Source organism: Papaver somniferum, chromosome 9 (genome assembly GCF_003573695.1).
Source record: "Papaver somniferum cultivar HN1 chromosome 9, ASM357369v1, whole genome shotgun sequence".
In the NCBI taxonomy this organism is placed as follows: Eukaryota; Viridiplantae; Streptophyta; class Magnoliopsida; order Ranunculales; family Papaveraceae; genus Papaver; species Papaver somniferum.
The window spans coordinates 18235290-18254745 of NC_039366.1; the positions used below are offsets into that span (position 1 = coordinate 18235290).

General features: G+C 35.8%; 1 protein-coding gene across 1 annotated transcript; it reads left to right on the forward strand.

Annotated features, from left to right (window-relative positions):
- The first annotated feature begins 15291 nt into the window (after window positions 1-15291).
- On the forward strand, window positions 15292-16879 carry LOC113311504 (BTB/POZ domain-containing protein At3g50780-like). The gene is made up of 2 exons (XM_026560338.1): window positions 15292-15513; window positions 16070-16879. The coding sequence occupies exons 1-2, from the start codon at window positions 15292-15294 to the stop codon at window positions 16877-16879; spliced, it is 1032 nt and encodes a 343-aa protein (XP_026416123.1).
- Window positions 16880-19456: the final 2577 nt, after the last annotated feature.

The following is a 19456-nucleotide window of genomic DNA, read 5'->3' on the forward strand; positions in this document are numbered from 1 at the left end:
TTGGTGTTGAGGGAGAAGAATTATATGGTGATCTTTCAGGTACTTGTTGATTAGATATTAAGAAATATGGATTATATTTGTTCAACACCTTCAAAATATGATAACAACTTTCGAAAGCGAACTGTTTACCATGTTTTCGCTGCCAATCTAAATGAACCTTTATTTCAAAATCAACATCGTTCTGACCACTCTCCCTGCCTGCTCCCTTGGCTTGCATTAACAATACAACATAAGCGGCTACTTCCCTGCTGATTGCAATGAAGTGTTCTGCCAATCCTTTTGCATCATGATAATTGATGTTCATGGTTTGTTCTTCATATTTCAAAAATATATTATCCCACATGGTGTTACCATGTTTTTGTGCACCATCGACACAATCTTGGGTAAAATAAACATAATTACGAAAATGCATTCATCCTCTATCAGTGTGTATTTTGCAGCACAGATTTTGACTTTTTTGGCTTTGTCTTTCTCTTGACTTTGAGATTGTGAATCCATATTACAAGAAATGAAAAGAATTGTAGAGAAGATGTGATTGTTATAGATTTGAAGAAGAGGATTGAGAAACTCTAGAGAGGTTTAGAAATTCTGGGGTGAGTTTATGAAATTGAAATTAAGTATTTATAGGGGGAAAAATACTAGTTGTTGGATGAAGATCTGGTAAGCGATTATCAGACCAGCGAGCGACAGCTTGACTAGCGCTTGTGATTTATTGACTACCGAGCGCTGGCTTGACCATCGAGCGATGAACACTCTATCGCTCGCTGGAAACTCTGTCGTGTATGCCTGTATGTTATTCTTGGCATATTAGCATATGAGTTTGGAAATTTGGCATACCCATAGTGGGTGCATATATGACAAAACTTGATGTTTTCCATATGCATAGGAATATGCCTTATACTAATCAGACGAGGAGACGCATACAAACTGAAACAAAACCAGTGTTCGAACTTGCAGATTTCAAACTAAACAAGGTTATTCACTGACCCTCACCATAAATTACTACAAATTGAGTTTAGATATTAGCTTAGATAGGTTAGATAATATCTAAAAATAATTCGAGCCCTAGAGGGTAAAAAAGAACAAATTAAAATTTGAAACAACGAAGGCAGATCTCATGACAGAAAAATGATTACACAGACTACATGAGTTTTTCTTGAATCATGTTGTACATGCTTCATTGATATAATCCATCCTTATAGACTCATTATTTTCTCTTTGATCTGTTATTTTCACTTTGATATGCTGTGTTTATTTCTTTAAAAGAAAAAAAAAGATGTATTTATTTCTTGATAACTTTTCTTTTCGACATGTTGCCTTATTCTTCGCCCATTAGTGGTGCTTTATTCTTGTACTTGTGTTGTCATTTGGTATGTTATTAGTAAAACCGAATCACTGTTACTTACACTCAAACTAGTGTTGCAACTTGCACCTTTGAAACTAAACAAGGTTGTTAACCGACTCTCACCATAAATTTCAATGAATTGTGTTTAGAGACCAGCTATGATGGTTGGATAATATCTAAAAATGAGAATTCAGATTAAAATTTGAAACAACATAGAGGTAGATCTCATTACAAAAAAAAAAAAGAAAAGATTTTACAGAATACATGAGTTTTTGTTGAATAATGTGGTACATGTTTCACTGATATAATCAAGCCTCATAATATGTTATTTTCTATTTGGTTTCATCTACAAGTGGTCTGAGGAAATCCGTCCTCTTAATGAACTTCACCAAAATTCATCTTTTTCTTCCATTTTAAAACATGCTGAAAATTTCCATTTCTTTGAAAATACAACAAGGCTGTAAAGATAAGGGAGAACCCGACGCACATGATTGGGTATTTCTGAGAGGAAGAATCATAATTCGAGAATAAGTTGTTGCTGATGCTGCTATTAAAGGATCTGCCATGATATTGTTTTGTTGCCATTGAATATCAATCATGAAATGAAAGAGTTGTTTGTTTGGGGTCAGGGTTTGATTTCTGTTTTCTCTTTTTTCTCTATACAGACGAGAGGTTGGCGCAAATTGGATTTACTCTTACGGAGGCGAACTATACTACTTATAAAGCTTAAAATCTCCCCGCATACTTTACTAGGGGTTAGGGTTTGATTTCTTTTTTCCTTTCGTTCTCTACATAGACTGAGGGAGGCAGCCATAAACTGGATCAACTCTATCGGTAGAAGAGAACTATACTACTTATAGTCTTATACGGGTCACAAATCTGCCCGTTTCGTCTAGGGTTTACTCATTACACTTGATTTCATTGTTTTGTCCATTTATTTGACTGACCATAATTGCTTCCCAACATATATTTGTTATAAACGGCTGTGATATGGGGTTTATAAACATGGAATCTTTTTAAGGGTTGGATGTTTTCGTAAGCTTTTTAATCATGGACATTTTGGTTCATGACCCAAACTTATTATGTTATGTGGTATATATTTTAGCTGAGACTTAATAGCTAGCCATCCATTCTTCTAAAAACTTATCAAGTTTGATCAATTTGTTTTTCAATTTCTAAATCTTAGATTTTGGAGTTCATCCGTCTCCACCGCAAAGCCAGGGTGGCTTTGCTGGAGAAGAACCACCACCATGTGTAAATCTGTGCTAAACAAAGAAGTGGTTCTTTTCCTTTTACGTAGTTGTTTCCTCATAACATTAGCATCTTCCCCATCATCATCATTTTATTGAATCTACACCACTAGTATTTTGGTATGAAGATTAAAGGAACCCCAAGGGACATTATTCGGACTCCATCAACGGATGAGGGGGAGACCTCTAGATAAGGGGTGACCTTCTTCACAAATTCAAAAAAATATTTTTGCGGGAAAATATTTGCTCTTCACTGGCATATTTTCTCGATTGCATTTGGACGTGATTTTGTGCGATTCAATCGCTGAAACTTTGTGGAAACATGTAATATATCATAACAGAGCTGGTATGGGTGATTGTTTCGACTGAATTTGGCTGGATAATCACGTGGAAGAAATCAGGGCGACACGGGTTTGAAAATGATATTCACGGATTTTCAGCAAGTTTGATGTGTGCTTCTCGTGTTTGGATGACACTTAGTCATTGAAGATGCCTGTAGAAGCTAAATAAGGGAGTATCAGAAGTTGTTTACGCGTTGAGAATCATTTCAGGGAAGAAAATATTCGGAAAATATTTTCTTTTAACACCGAGTAATGGAGGATCATGGAAAGTTAATAAGCGTGATTTCTTGTCGCTGTTGGGTATAAATAGGTTCCCTGGGTGTCCTAGAAGGGTTGTCGAGAGTTGGAGGTCGAGAGGATAGCTCAGGAGCAAGAAATCACGAGTTGATCAAACTATGTTTCTGCTGCTGATGATGATGAAGAACACCAAGAACACGAAGAACAGACTGGCGTAGACAGTCGTTAATCAACAGTGTCTAAGACGCACACTGGAGGGTCGCAGTGCAGTCTCAACATTAGCAACACCTGTCTCTTATCGTTCTTTTTGTGACGCCTTCTGTGGGTCGTACATTCACTGTTTTACTCATTTTTATCATTTTAATCAACTTTTGAGCAACAAACATGTATTTTGAGCAAGTGATTAACATGAGAAGCTAAATCCCAACACTGGGACGACGGATGGAGCCCTATTTCACGTATGTGGTAATTTTAATAATTCTTTTTATGACTTTTGCACTTGTTTTTAATTGATTTATGGTTCGAATTAATTAGTTATCATTTTATTTGATGGGTCATGCTTACTTAAATGTTTGATGTTCCATGCTTACGATTTAATATTTGAGCTATAATTGCATGGAATTATTATTTGGATCACATGAATGGAATTTGGTGAAATTCTTAGTCCCAGTACCTCTCACCATTGTTAATATTTTTTTGTATATAATTTTATTAAACCTTTAAATTTAATCTTCACAAATCTTTGAAACGAATCCTATTTACTACAATCACAATCAAAAATCAATATCAGTACACACCTACAAAAATCAGAGAAATTCAACTTCAAAAATTATGAAACATGTCATATATCCATGAGATAGCTTACTAGTATATACACCCAACAAATCCAACTTCGAAAATTATAGAACCCGCGGCATTCGTACTCACAAAACAGATCATATATCGATGACATAACATACTAGTATACAAGTATGTGCACACCTATATAAATCTTACAAATCCAATCTTCATGCTCACACAAGAAAGGTCATATTACTAAGGCATGATACAACAGTGTATAAGTATGTAACACCTATAAAAATGGCACAACCTAACATCAAAACCACAAAATAGGTCATATTCCCATGAGATGATACATCGGTGTACAAGCATGTACACAACTACAAAAACTTACAAATCCAACATACATGCTCACACAAAATATGACATATGTCCATGACATGAAGATCAATACCGTGGATACCACACAAGGATTCATTCTATCTTAAATCATTATAAGAATAACAACATTTAATAGACATCATCCTCGCAAACAAAAGATTTTAACCTATCTTCCGTGAAAGATTGACAATATAGGCTTAACTTTTGTGTATGACAAAACTCTATTCATCCTTAGATCAATACATGAATACCGATCGTTAACGACTTTACTTTTGACAAAAATATGGGACACAAAGTTCAAGGACGTAAACATCAAAGTATCCCATAACAAGTTGCAATATAACAAATCAAAAATATTAAATATTGCAAAAACATCATCCTCCAAAAAGTTTTAGAATTTAAACCAAAAACCTAAAAACAAGAAGATGAAAACAAAAGCTATGTGTAGTCACAATCATCGCTATTCAAAGCACTAGTTATTCTTCCTACTAAGACAAAAAGAATACTTCCTAGGCATAATCAAGAACACATGTTATGCATCTTCTTCCTCATCGGAGACATTCCAAGATGCTTTAATTGTGTTCAATTCTTCCTCAAGCTCGGGAAACTTCGTTGCAACCAAAGACAATTGTTATTGAACACACTTCACTCTTTAATCAACCTTACACACACCTTTATGAATTTTTAGAAGAAGGCTCATGGTAGTAGGATCACTAAAATCAAGAGAACCGATTCTTTGTCGCTTGCAAGCATTTTCCCTTATGCGCCTAAAGGTACACGGAAGAACCGGTTTGGGGACCCCAAGAGAGTTGCCAATTGAATCACACCCACGATCACGACGAATTTGACTAATCAAGCAAGGGTAACCCAACATCTTGACGGGTGAAGTCATCGAAATCATTTGAGAGATAATGAAACCACAAATATCGAGACTTGAAATACCCGATTCAAGGAGATAGGCAAATTCCGCAAACTCATGACTCCACCAAGAATTTTCAATTGTGGAGGGACAAAGATTGAGGATACCAAGTTTTCCAAAAGCTATCAAAGCAATACTAAGATCATTAGTAGGGAACTTTCCTTGACTCCAAACGACCTTCTTGCCACAAAGCCCAACCGAGATATCATCACAAGATGGACGTTCATCACTTGGTCTAGGTAGCCGCACGTTCCCCAACGGTATATTTGTAATCCTTGAAATTAATTTTCTGTCAACAAGAAACCTTTCTCTACCAATCATGGAGTTGAATTCCATCTTGTTGTAATCAACATCATGAATATTAGCCTAGAAAATCCTTGTAAGAGAATCAAATCCTTGACCAAGACCATCAAAGATATTTCCAAGCTTGAATTTTTTAAAGAAAAACAAATCCTCTTCATGCCCACTAGAGAAATCCAATTTCTTTTCTAGAATAAAACCTTGTGAAACAATCTTATCAAACAATCTAGCATAAGACTCATCCACAAACCTAATTGTAAAAGAGTTTTGGTCACAAGGAGAATTCAAGCTAGAGGATTTTGAGTTTTTAGAGCTCCTAGGTTTCATCATGGGACTAGAAATATGAAAGGATCCAGAGAAGATTACTTACTTGGATTGAATCTTGAACACCCTTTCTTCCAATTTCTCCAATGAAGCTTTAATGGAGAAAACACACAAAACCCTAGGTTCACGTACGCGGACGGGTAAAGAAGAAGACTAGGGTACGCGGACTCCTTCTTTATAAGAGCACACATGGGTTTGGACCCGTTTATGAACCGTGAACCATAAGGGAAGATGGGATTTACTTGCCAGTTCACACAATAAAGATTATGCAATCCGTGACAACACACAAGGGAGCGACACAGAATGCAATAGAAAGCTAAATTGATATTCAAACAAAGAACAACAAAACTGTACAAAACTCAAACCATTTCTTGCCTCATTCCAAGATATATACACATGTGGAAATGCCACCCTTGTTACCAAGAGGCATAATGCGCAGAGGATTTCTCATGCGACATTTCTGGTATATGTGTGAACAGTCCCTGTGGTATAATCAAAATAATGATGATAGTCAGGGTAGTTAGAGCTTTCTATCCTTCGTTTTTTCTGGATAGAAGGAGGATACTTCCGATTTCTGGGTTGCACAGTATTAAAAGATTTAACACGTACAAAGCCTTTTTCGGAATGATTCTTAGACTTAACTGATTTAAGTTTATTTAAGAATTTAAACACGCCTTCGAACGCTTTAAATAGATCTTTATCAATCGATCTGTTATGATAGTAATCCTTAAAGAGATTAAGAGTTAATCTAGTGAGGTTCCATATCCTTGAGCGTGTAGAGCAATTTCTCAATCTTTCCTTCCCTTTAATTTTTCCTTCTGATTGATTCTTAACATCTAAATCTTCCCTTTTAGATGAAGTAAGATCATCATGAGAACCCAGAGGTTTTAACCATAATAATCTTTGAACAATCTTTAAGGAAATCTGGCGTGCGCTACAGATGCCAAGAGAAAGTTTTCCAAAGAAATTTCCCATGGGATAATTTTTCGGGAACGATCAGACACAAACTTATTAGGTTTAAGGTGTTTTCCTGCTCTGATACCAATTGAAAAAGCGGGGGTCTAACAACACCAAACAATATTTCTCTTAGAAATATGTATGGGCTAACTCGAATATACTTTCAATAGAATCAACAAGACTCAATCAACTAAAAGTATATCAACGAGTTAATATCTCTGTCTTGTTTTGATTTACTCAAGCTAATAGAAATCATCGAGTCCTAATCAAACACAAGGAATAACTTAGATGGTACCAAAGACCAATATCGAAGGATCAAATAATATCAATCAACAACCAAAGGTCGGATTTCCAATTGATTGATTCAAACACACAACCTGTATTATTTCAATTATATAAAAAATATAATGCGGAAATAGAAATAACACAGACACCAAAATATTGTTAACGAGGAAACTGAAAATGCAGAAAAACCCTGGGACCTAGTCCAGATTGAATACACAATGTATTAAGCCGCTACTCCAAGCTAACTTCGGACTGGACTATAGTTGAACCCCAATCAGTCTTCCACTGATCCAAGGTAGAATTGTACTCCCTACGCCTCTGATCCCAGGAGGATACTGTGCACTTTATTCCCTTAGATGATCTCACCCACAACTAAGAGTTGCTACGACCCAAAATCGCAGGCTTTAATAATAAACAAATCTGTCTCACACAGACAAGTCTATCAAATCCCACAGAAAAATCCTAAAAGTTTTTTTTTTCCGTCTTTCAATAATAATCAAGGTGAACAGGAACCAATTGATAATCCGATCTTATATTCCCGAAGAACAGCCTAGATTAATCAATCACCTCACAACAATCTTAATCGTGTGGTAGCGAAACAAGATGTCGTGGAATCACAAACAATGAGACGAAGGTGTTTGCGATTACTTTTTATATCTTGCCTATCGGAGAACTCTCACGATCTCAAGCAAATCAATATGATTTTACTGTTACGATAGAATATGCAAGATCAGATCACATAACTACGATAAAAGTAGTATCGGTCTGGCTTCACAATCCCAATGAAGTGTTTAAGTCGTTAACCTGGTCTTAGAAGAAGAAAACCTAAGGTTAAAGGAGAAACGACTCTAGCATGCAAACTAGTATCACACGTAAGGTGTGGGGATTAGTTTTGCACAATACTAGATATCTCCTTTATATGGCCTTTAAAATCAGGGTTTTTCCTTAGTTACAAAGAAATCAATAATCACCGTTAGATAAAAATATGATTTAGATTCAAGCTAATATTTCTCAACCGCTAGATCGAAAACTTAGCTTGTCAAACACAATTGACTGTACACTTCTAGGTCTGTTAACCGCAAACAAACGTGTACATTGTTGGTTCAACAATAGTCTACCCAAAGAGGTTAACCATATGAGTGTTTCATACCAACCATGTTCTTCTTCACCATAAGTAGTTCAATTGACTCAAATGAACTAGTTAAGAGAGTTATTCAATTTCAAGGAAATCTTATGTAACTACACAAGACACAATTGTAGTAAAGATGATTTGATTCAATCGAATCAGTTCATGAACTTTAATATCCACGGTTTGAAAATGCATTCCTTAGTCTTTTAAGATTAAGTTCAGAAATCATCTTTAGATATATAACCTTGTCAAGTTCGCAGACTAGGTTCGCGGACTTAAGACACCCAGCAGAAATTCTCGGGTTCGAGAACTACGCCGGTTCGCGGACTGGGTTCGCGGACTTGGCTCACGAAAATAGTTTGTCAACTCCAGCAGAAATTCTCGGGTTTGAGAACTTCGGCAGTTCGCGGACTGAGTTCGCGGACTTGGCACTTTCCATTCTTCCGGTTCTCTTGATCAACAAAGTTCAAAACTTCAATTCAAGGAATCCATTGGTTATGTAATCTAAACTCTCATTCCAATCATTGGAACATTCTTAGAGGACGTTATATAGTTGTTATACTATTTCTCGTCAAAGCAATTTTCAAAGTGATCGAAACATTCATGACTTTCGTCAGTAGGTAAAGATAAACTTGGTCGAAGCGAAAAGCTTACCAACATATATTTCGAGATATAGATAGGCGAGGTATACTCTGCTCGAAATACCAAATGTGTATGATATAATCTATATATATACCAAAGAGTATGAGATATAATAGATATCCTTTTGAGTGACAAATAAGTTCAAGTCTCCACATACCTTTTTGTCAAGAAGTTCCATCGGTTCTTTGAGTAGATCTTCTACTTGTATGATGAATCGCCATGAAGTCCTTGAGCTCAATTGCACTTACTATCCTAGTCTGAGACATAGATATAAGAGACTAAAAATCAAAACTTATAGTTTTGATCACTAACATTGACAAACATGCTTGAGATAGCAACGCATGCGAGTTTGACCGAGCAGTGCTCTAACAGTATCAGATAAGTTGGGTTCAATTAAATGTTTTGTATGTCAGTGCTTTGAAAATGTAGAATTCTTAAGGGTTAAATCATGGGTTATGTAATCTGTATCCCCATCAAATTGATCATCTAACTATCATCTATAAACGAGAAGGAGACACACTTTCCATGGGGAAACAATTTTAGCTTGTAGAAATTGATGTTTAGTCCCAAATTTAGTGGGCTTTAGACACTCTAGTCCAGCGTCCTCAGGCATAGTACTCCCTAGTCCAAAACAAATTCGTGTAAACAGTTTGGTCCAAAAATTTTACGAGTTAGTCCAAACTCGTAACGATCCAAACTAATCTGTTACCATAATTTCCCTTCCTTATGAGCATACAGAAATAAGAATGATTTTTTAATTTTTAGATCTCAGATTCAAACCAGGAGGGAGACAGAGAGATATTTTGAGCCAATTTCTTGGACAATCGTTTGTTCATCAGATTTCAATCTCAGGTTAGAGACTAAGATTTCAATCGCATCTTTCATTCGATTTTGTTTGTTACTTCGATTATGTGTTTTTGATTTTTTTTTGAATGCATGAGATGAAATCAATTTTATCTTTCATCTTGCTTTCGGTCTTTTGATTTCTGATTTTGGTTTTGATTTTGTTATTTGTTAGGTTTTGATTTTCATGAAACTCTTTTGATTTATGTTTTTCATTTTGATCTTTCTTTTTATATGTTTTTGGATGTATGATATGAAATCGATCGATGTTTTATTTTTTTTATTTTTTATTCCTTGATTTGTTTGTTTAATTAATGGTTATTCATGGTTTACATTGATAGAATAATTGATTTTTTTTTACTATGCGGAATGTGTACTTTCTTATACATTGTACATGTTTTGATTTTTTGTGATTTAAGGTTGATTCGAAAAATTAATTCTATAAGAAATTTAAATATGATTCAGATCTTACGATGTTACATCTTTGTGTTACTAGATTCGATTAATATCTTTTAGATATGACCTAATTTTTTTTATTATTTATTTGATTTATCGTTTGTGTGTTGATTGAACCTAAGAATGCTATTTTTTGAGATATTTTGTATGTTGTTTATATGATGTGTTTTTGATATATGTTTTCTGTAATATGCAGGTTATCAACCATGTCTGAGAAGATTGTGTATGCTATCTTGAATCATGGTGAGCATTCTCCCCTATTTGGTAGATGTGTACATATTTGTACAATGAAATTATCTATGATGAATGCTTGAGTTGTATTGTTTGAATCAATGCTCTATTTTGTTATTTTTATGTAAATATTTACATACTTGGACACTAGTATGTACTGTGATGAATGCATGATCATTTTTGTTGGTATATATGCTAGATTTTGGTATTTTTCTGTAGATGTGTACTTGTTTGTACACTGAAATGCTGTGTGATGAATATATGGTCTGTCATACGGGTATGGATGCTAGATTTTTTTAGGTTTTTATAGAGGTGTACATGTTTTGCACACCGGGATGCTCTTTGATAAATGCATGGCATGTCCTGTGGGTATGATGCTAAAAGTTGTTAGTTTATGTAGAGGTGTAAATGTTTATACACTAGTATATATTTCACTTTATATAGCATGTTCATTCACTTTAATGTACACCGTATATGATATTGATATATGTTTTTTACTGTAATATATAGGGTACCAACCATGTCCGAGCATTGTCATATATTGGTACTTCCGTTTATATTTTTACACTAAAACTTTCTCTCTGATAAATGCATGGGTTGTTTTGTTTGAGCCACTGCTCTATTTCTATTGTTTTCTACTGATGTGTAATATTTATATACTAGTATGGTGTCTAATGACTTTATGCTAAGTCTTACGGATATGGATGTTGGATTTGGATTTTTGAAGGTGTGTACATAATTTTACACCATTGTGTTGTCTCAATATTAAATGGAATGCTTTATTGGTATGAATTTATACCCTTATCCACCTTTGACATTATTTTTTTTTTGTAACAGGTGCATGAATCATTTGGTCACAGTTAATGAAGATTGTTGGACATGGATATGATGCAGAGATGATTACCTCTTGATTATTCTATTTATAAATGGTGGATGTCACTAGGGTAAGTTTCTTTACCATCGCAATTGAACTTGAAACCTTATTTTGAGCATAGTTCACCCTAGTAATGATGCAGATGTTATTCGGATTGATGATATGTCACACTTCATACTCGTTAGGAATTATATGATTTTGTATGTTATAAATTTAGGGACTCAAGCTCAAAGTGATTTTATTCAATATGGGTACTGATATTATTGCTTAGGTACACGATTCAAGTTGTATGTGCGTATAAAATGGTGCACGTTGTGCTGTATCATTTATATATGGCATTTTATGGGTACGGATGTGCACAGGTTGATTGTTTTGAATATGTGGATAGTTCTGCAACTAAGTGTACATAGTTGTACACGTGCTTTTTTCTTCATGTGTACATATTTATACACATGTTTATTGTTTTTGAATCTGCGCCTGGTTCCACAACTTTATGTTGTTTTGCTTTTTCCAGATCATTTCATTGGTGTTTTATGTTTTATTTTTCTGGTTGAAGATTATCATATTGATGTCTAAGAGACAGGTAAAAGCTCTTATGGACAAGATCATTAGTCACATATTCAGGACTCCATTTGGAAACGAAGAACTCAACACAATAAAATTGTTAGGGAGAAGTAAAGAATACCTATGATGTGCACTGAGTGCTTTACTTACCACTGCCTTGATGATTTACTACCTTTCTTGCTTACGGCTTTGTGATTTATGTATTCATGTAACTTGTTAAAATGGATGATACTATCTTATTTATTTTAAGAATCTATTTTGGTTTTTACTTCAATACATGTGTCTTTAATTCTGTAGGTATGAATAATTTTCTAACATATCAGTACATGTTCAACATCATGTGCACTTTAGTTTTCTAACATGTCAGTACATGTGCACCATCATCTATACATTTATTTATTTTTACCTATAATATACCATGTAAATCTGACACAAATCTACATTCAAAACATCATTCACACTAATAATAAGATTAATTCAAGGTTTACTAGTAATAATACTTGTTTAAGAAAGTTAAGAAACATAGTTTTCAAAAGCTTAAGAAAGTTACAGATAATTTAAGAAAGTTTTAAACAGCAATCAAGTTGTTTCTCTCCTACTCACACGCTAATCTTGGTATTCTTTATCTTCTGCGATATTTTACAGTTTGGCAGGATTACCGACAGGTTTTTCCAGGTTCTGATGCTACCATCTCCAATAAGTATGTACACACCTACAAAAATCAGAAAAATTCAACTTCAAAAATTATGAAACATGTCATATATCCATGAGATAGCTTACTAGTATATACACCCAACAAATCCAACTTCGAAAATTATAGAACCCGCGACATTGGTACTCACAAAACAGATTATATATCGATGACATAACATACTAGTATACAAGTATGTACACACCTACAGAAATCTTACAAATCCAATCTTCATGCTCACACAAGAAAGGTCATATGCCTAAGGAATGATACAACAGTGTATAAGTATGTAACACCTATAAAAATGGCACAACCTAACATTCAAAACCACAAAATAGGTCATATTCCCATGAGATGATACATCGGTGTACAAGTATGTACACAACTACAATACAAACCCAACATACATGCTCACACAAAATATGACATATGTCCATGACATGATACAACAATGTACAAGTATGTACACACCTACAAAAATGGCAAAACTACAACATTCAAAACCACAAAACATGTCATATTGCCTATGACATGATACATCGGCGTACAAGTATGTAACTCCTGAAGAAATCTAACAAAAAAAACATCATGCCCACGAAATAAGCCATACATCCTTGAGCTATCACACATGTACACAACCACAACTAATTTAAGTAAAATGGAATTGCAGTCCATATACCCCTGAAATAGCATGTTGTTGTACTAACCCGTACAAAACTACAACAAATCTAACAAAAACAACGTTCATACCCACATAACAGTCCATAGATCCCTGAAATAGAATTACAATGTATAAATCTATACACTACCATAATAAATCTGTAAACTACCAACATTCATTCCCATAGAACAATCCATACATCCCTGACACAGCACTGCGGTGTCCAGAACTTTACACTATCACAAAAAATCTAAGAAAATCGACACTCATACACACAGAACAGTCCATACATCCCTGAAACATCACTACGGTGTACAAACATGTACACTATAACAAAAAATCAAACAAAAACAACATTCACACACTAAACAAGCCATAAATCCCTGAAACAACATGTCGGTGTACATATTCGTACACTATGTAACAAAAATAGCATTCATAGACACATAATAGGCCATACATCCCTGAAACAACACGTCGGTATACAGATCTGTATACTATCAGAACAAATTTAAAAAAAATAGCACTCATACATAAATAATAGTCCAATATATAATAGATGTTCTTACACTTTGTTACTTGAATAGATGTTGAATCTTCTTTTGTTGTTGTTTTTCTTCTTTGAAGGTCTTGATTTCTCTTCAATCGCCGATTTCCTTTAAGATAATGGTGGTTTTTGATCTTTTACTACCTGATTAGATGTTGAATCTAATGCTTGTTGTCGTTTTGTTCTATTTGAAGCTCTTGGTTTGTTTTAATTTAGATGATGATTCTGAACTGTTTTGTTGTTGTATCTTCTTCACCATGATGTTACTGCTGCTGCGATGTTCATCCATAGCTTGGGTTTTGATTTGAATCTTCACTAGTTTTTGTTTCTTTTTTTCTCAGTTAAATGATTTTATTTTATTCCAGATTTTGTTCAAGTTTTGAGGAAAATAATGGTTTTAATTCGCATCACGTGTGGATTACAGAAAACGTGTGAAGGATATTAATGTCTTTGCATCTTTTTTGGACTAATGTGTACCTAGTTGGATCGGGATGGACTAATCCTTATATTTGTGGACGGTTTTGGACTAAACCGTATTTTTTCCTTTTAGTTTCACCTTGGGGCAGTAAAATGTGAGGGCCGGCCCTGGTCACAGCACATCCCCAACGGATCTTTTCACATCATCGATAGGTTGTCTCATCTGGACTGGTCGTTTATATACATACCTCCGAGAGTTCGTAAACCAGATCTTCTCATGATTCCGTGCTTCTCTCGGATGCACAACTCTTCATTGCGTCTTTTTTATAATCGTGCCACGTGCACAATGATTATTTTGCAGAGAGGTCAGCCGTGGCCTCAATTTTTGCAATCCCATGGGAATATGTATGTTGAGGCACCCGGACGGTGTTGCTAATTTATTTGGGATGTCTTCATAGGTTTGACTCTTTTATAGTGTCATCCAGATGATGTTCTTGAGTCTTATACCGGGGGCCAAATAAGCCTGGTTCTTGCAGGATATTAAGTTTTGCATAACGAGGAGCCGAGGAGATTGGATTTTTCTCAATTTCGTACTTGCTCAAAATTAGGGCTTATGGCTTCTTCCTCTTGTGTTCATCTGGTCCGTCTTGCTCTCCATCCTTGTAATCTTCATCATCAACAGCAAACCCTTAGAAAATCCGCATCCCTGTTGGTATCACCAGCGTCCGTACGTGCTGGCAAGATCAGGGCTTCTTTCTCTTTTCCTAATCCTCAGATAATCATCCAGAAATACAAACTCCAATTTCTTTCATCTAAAACCCAACAGAACCCTAACTTTTGGTTCACATCTTCTTCTTCTTCTTCTTCTTCTTCTTCTTCTTCTTCTTCTTCTTCTTCTTCTTCTTCTTCTTCTTCTTCTTCTTCTTCTTCTTCTTCTTCTTCTTCTTCAACAAAGAGTAGTACAGTCTGCATGGCAGCAACATTATATGAAGCAAATACTAAAATTACTCAGAAAATTCCAGCTACAGAGATATTCGTTATAGTATTTATGTACATCATCCCATTCTTAAACCACCGATTAAATCTACTTACCAAATTCCCAGTTTTAAGATTAGCAATGACTCCATTGTTAGGATTCTATCAATCAATACCCACTCTTGGGTTAATTGCGTTCCTTGCTTTATTTATTGGTTTCCCGAGATATCGCGAGCGGAATTTTGCTAAGCTGGACTTGCTAAGAGCAATTGTTTTGGATTGCCTGGTTGTTATTGCGTCTTTAATCCACTCGGATCCTTTGGCTAGAGGAGGAGCATTAGGATTCAAGTTTCAACTGTTGAATGTGAGTATTATGATGTTTACTGTCTTCCTACTTTTCTTTCTTTATGCGTTAATTTGGTTATTGTGTTCATGCTAGTGATCTATGTTGTGTGAGGCGTGAGGCGCCAACCATTCGTCTCATGCATTATAGGTGCCTAGGTGCGCTTAATGCGACCAAAAATAACAAAAATTAACTAGAAGTAACGAATAGGCGCTTTATTGGTGACACACCCACTTTACGAATAGTGCACATTAGGCGCCTTTGCAGGCACCTCCCTCGCATTGGACAACATAGGAGTGATTAATGGCAAATATTTTCTGGGTACTGACAACGAACTGCATAGTGCTGACTCTATAAATGTGTCCATCCAGCATACCCGCCATATGTACCGTTATTATTAAAGTGCAATATGCTTGTCTAGATTCTGCTAGACAAAAGTGCAAGAGTGACTTGTCTCCACAGTCCACATCCTCAAAATTTATCAGCTACCATCGAGCAAATTCTTCCGTTTAAGGTTTTCTATTCAGCACCAAGTGAATGCAAACTCTTCTACTTCCTCTTACATTTTGATTTGCAGGTTCTTGAATTACTCAGTTTCCAGACATGCCTACTTACATGTTTAAAATACTTGGAGGCTGTTCCGTGGTGGGTTGTATCGTGTCCCTCTATGAACATACTTTCCAACATCATGGGGAAGGTTCTTAAAACTGATGGAAATGAAGGTCGACGTGTGGGAAAATCCATGGTGGTGAAACTTCTAAGAGAAAAAGACAGTCTTCTTAGTGATGTTAATTCCGCTGAAACATGCAACAAAATTATATTATCCTCATGTCGAAGCTGCTTAGATTCACTGCAGAAACTATTTAAGGAAGCTGCCCGTGTTAGATACTATGCTGGATATTATGATAAGTCCAAGGACAAACAAGTATCTTTAGAAGTCGATAACCTTTTATGGTTGCTTGAAATTTTAGTTGATAGGCAAGCGGCTGAGGAGTTTGCATTAATGTGGGCTAATCAACGAAAGCTGGCAAACCTACACACGAAATTCCGGATGCCCTCTCGCCGTCTAGTCAGCTGCATAACAACACGACTTTTTGTTGGTATAGGAAAAGGGGAAATCCTTCTGGCGAATGAAACCCGACAGCTATTATTAGCGACATGGTTTCAGCCACTGGTTGATGACTACACTTGTTTACAAAGACTTACATCATTTGATCGAATAGTGGTGGAAGAGAATATTGAGAAGATAATACTCGAACTTCCGCTAGAAGATCAACGGCGCATTTTGTTGGCATGGTTTGGATATGTTTTGAATGGTGATGTCTGTCCAAACCTTCAAAAAGCCATTAAAGGCTGGTGCACAAGAACTTTCACTCTTTCAGTATAAGCCGCCGTTCAGAGTTAACTGGAAGAAGAAACATCTCTCATCGTATGCCATGAATTCTTTACTAGTTCGACATGGAAGCTAACGACCGTGGAGAAGAGAAAAGAGAAGGAAAAAAAACTTGAAAATGCACAACAGAAGCTTAATAGTTCAAATTGTTGTACTAAAATTTATCCATATTACCACTATAATTGTTGAACTTTCACGGACTTGATTTGTTTCCGTTTCTGCTACCGAGATTCCCTTTAACTTCTTTCATTCGCTATACCCTAGTAAGTGGAAAATGCTGGAACTGAAATTTTATTTGCTCTGTTCAAGTCTGAGAACATGAAAATGCTGGAATTGGAATTACAAGTACGTTGATGATTAAGAATCTGATCTAGTAGCAAGCAAAGGAAGTAGGATTTAAAATGTGAACAAAAGTTACTCTAGAATGTTTCTCTCATGTTGCCTAGAATTTTGAAGCCCAAGATTTTTTTTTTTCAATTCCCTCTTGCTCTTTTGGTTGTGTGTTGGGAGAAGAAAAGAAGAATCCGTAGAAGTGTGTACATGATCCACTGAATGTTTTTTCTTTTGATTAGCTGAATCCATGAGTTTCTGTTTCTTATGATGTGGTTACATGACGTGCCTTGAGTATTCTGTTTACTGATCCATTGCAGATTGAATTCCAACTCAGCCTGGTGACCTGACTCAGTCTTACGCAACATCTGGCTGTCGCGTGACAGATGATGCGTCCCGATGTACAAACCATCAAAATTATGGGTTTGGCCATCCGTCTTGGTGATTTGCACATCCCATAGTGGAGGCAAAATGATTCGGCCATTCTGGAGGAGTGTAAAGAAAAGTAAGAAAGCTAGGAGACATGAGATTCCACACCTGAGTTTGTTTACTGATCCATTTCGGACAGAGTTGAATGTTGTTATGCGCGTAACACGCCTTAAAAATCACAACTTAGACCTCCTATGTGAATTGTTAAATACATAAATGTTCTGTACTTCCCATTTTTGTGAATTGACGTTCATGTAGTTTACCATTTTTGTGAATTGACGTTCTAAGGTATCAGTGTCGCTACTTAATTTCTATAAAAAAATTCCTGCAAAGGGAAGCGGGAAAGACGAGGTTTAGAATCTTGATCTAAGAACTTACACTACACTACGGACTGACAAGTAGGGTATGTAGTTTATCCCATAGCTCTCCAAAATTGCACTGCAAACATAACTAGCGTACTTGACGAAAGTGCTGTGTTCTTGAGAGGTCTCTATGAATTTTCTATTCAGAAAAATTTGATCCTATTCATCAGGGGCGGAGCCAGAAATTTGCTTATGGGGAGGCAAAAACGGTTGGTAGTCAAAAGGCAAAATTTAGTTTTTTTTTTTATACTAAAAGAAATTATTTCATTAAGAGGAAATATTACAATTGTCTTTCTCTACTGATAAGTAGATATCAGGTGGAAGATTTCCTTCCAAATTAAAATTTGAGTTTTCCTCCCTAGCTTTTTTTGCTAGTAAATGAGCTACATGATTACTTTGTATGAGTACAGACTTACAAAACCAGAATTGCTTGGTTTTAAAGTTATTTCTAACTTGTAAAAGAGTACTCTGATTAAACCAATGGACCTGCAACTCTTCTTCATTTAGGGATCTATCTACAGATTCACAGTCCACTTCAAAGATTGCATAAGTAATGTTGAGTTCCTCCATCCATTCCACAACTATTTTTAGAGCTTTACATTCAAAATATTCAGCTCCATACTCCTCTGAAACTGCCTCTCCCAATTGTACTCCTCTTGCACCTAAGCATTGACCTGCACAATTACGAATGATTAGACCAATGCTTCCTTTTTTGGTTTCTGACATATATGAACCATCAATATTGATCTTTACTAGGGCTGCACATGGGTCGGTTTGGGTCGGTTTTGGCCTCACCCACCACCCAACCCACTGATGGCGGGCAACAGAAGTTGTGACCCGCAACCGACCCAACATCAAAATGGGTCGGTTTTCACCCGACCCACATTACGGCGGGTTTGGTCGGGTGGGTGGTGGGTTACCCACCATAAAATAAAATGACATTACATTATAAACTTGATGCAAAGTTGCAAACTCCAAAGTTGATAAAGCTAACAATAAAAAGGAACAGAGTTCAATTGTTCAAAGCTCAAAAGATAAAAGAGTGCATTACTATTGAGTAATGTAGATGTGATATTCTCTAGTCATGAAAGCAACTTGCTCTTTATTCAAACTAGTGAAAGTAAACATCCCAATTTGTTTAATAATGTGACTCCAATCACCCGGTGTACCTGCTTACCAATAATCAACAATAACACATCACACACTAAACTTCTTGAGAACTTGAACTGATATTTACTATCAGAATTTTACACAGACCACAGAAAGATTAATGGACATTGTGCTTGAGATATAGAGACGTCTCTGTTGGAAGCTTTTTAGGTGAACAGAAAGAAGGTGAGACGTTGTTGGGTTTTTTGATGAACAAATTACTGCTTTACCTCTTGCACGTAATGCATCGAATAGTTCCTGACGCATACTTATAATTCTGTCAGCCATAGCTTTCAGCTCT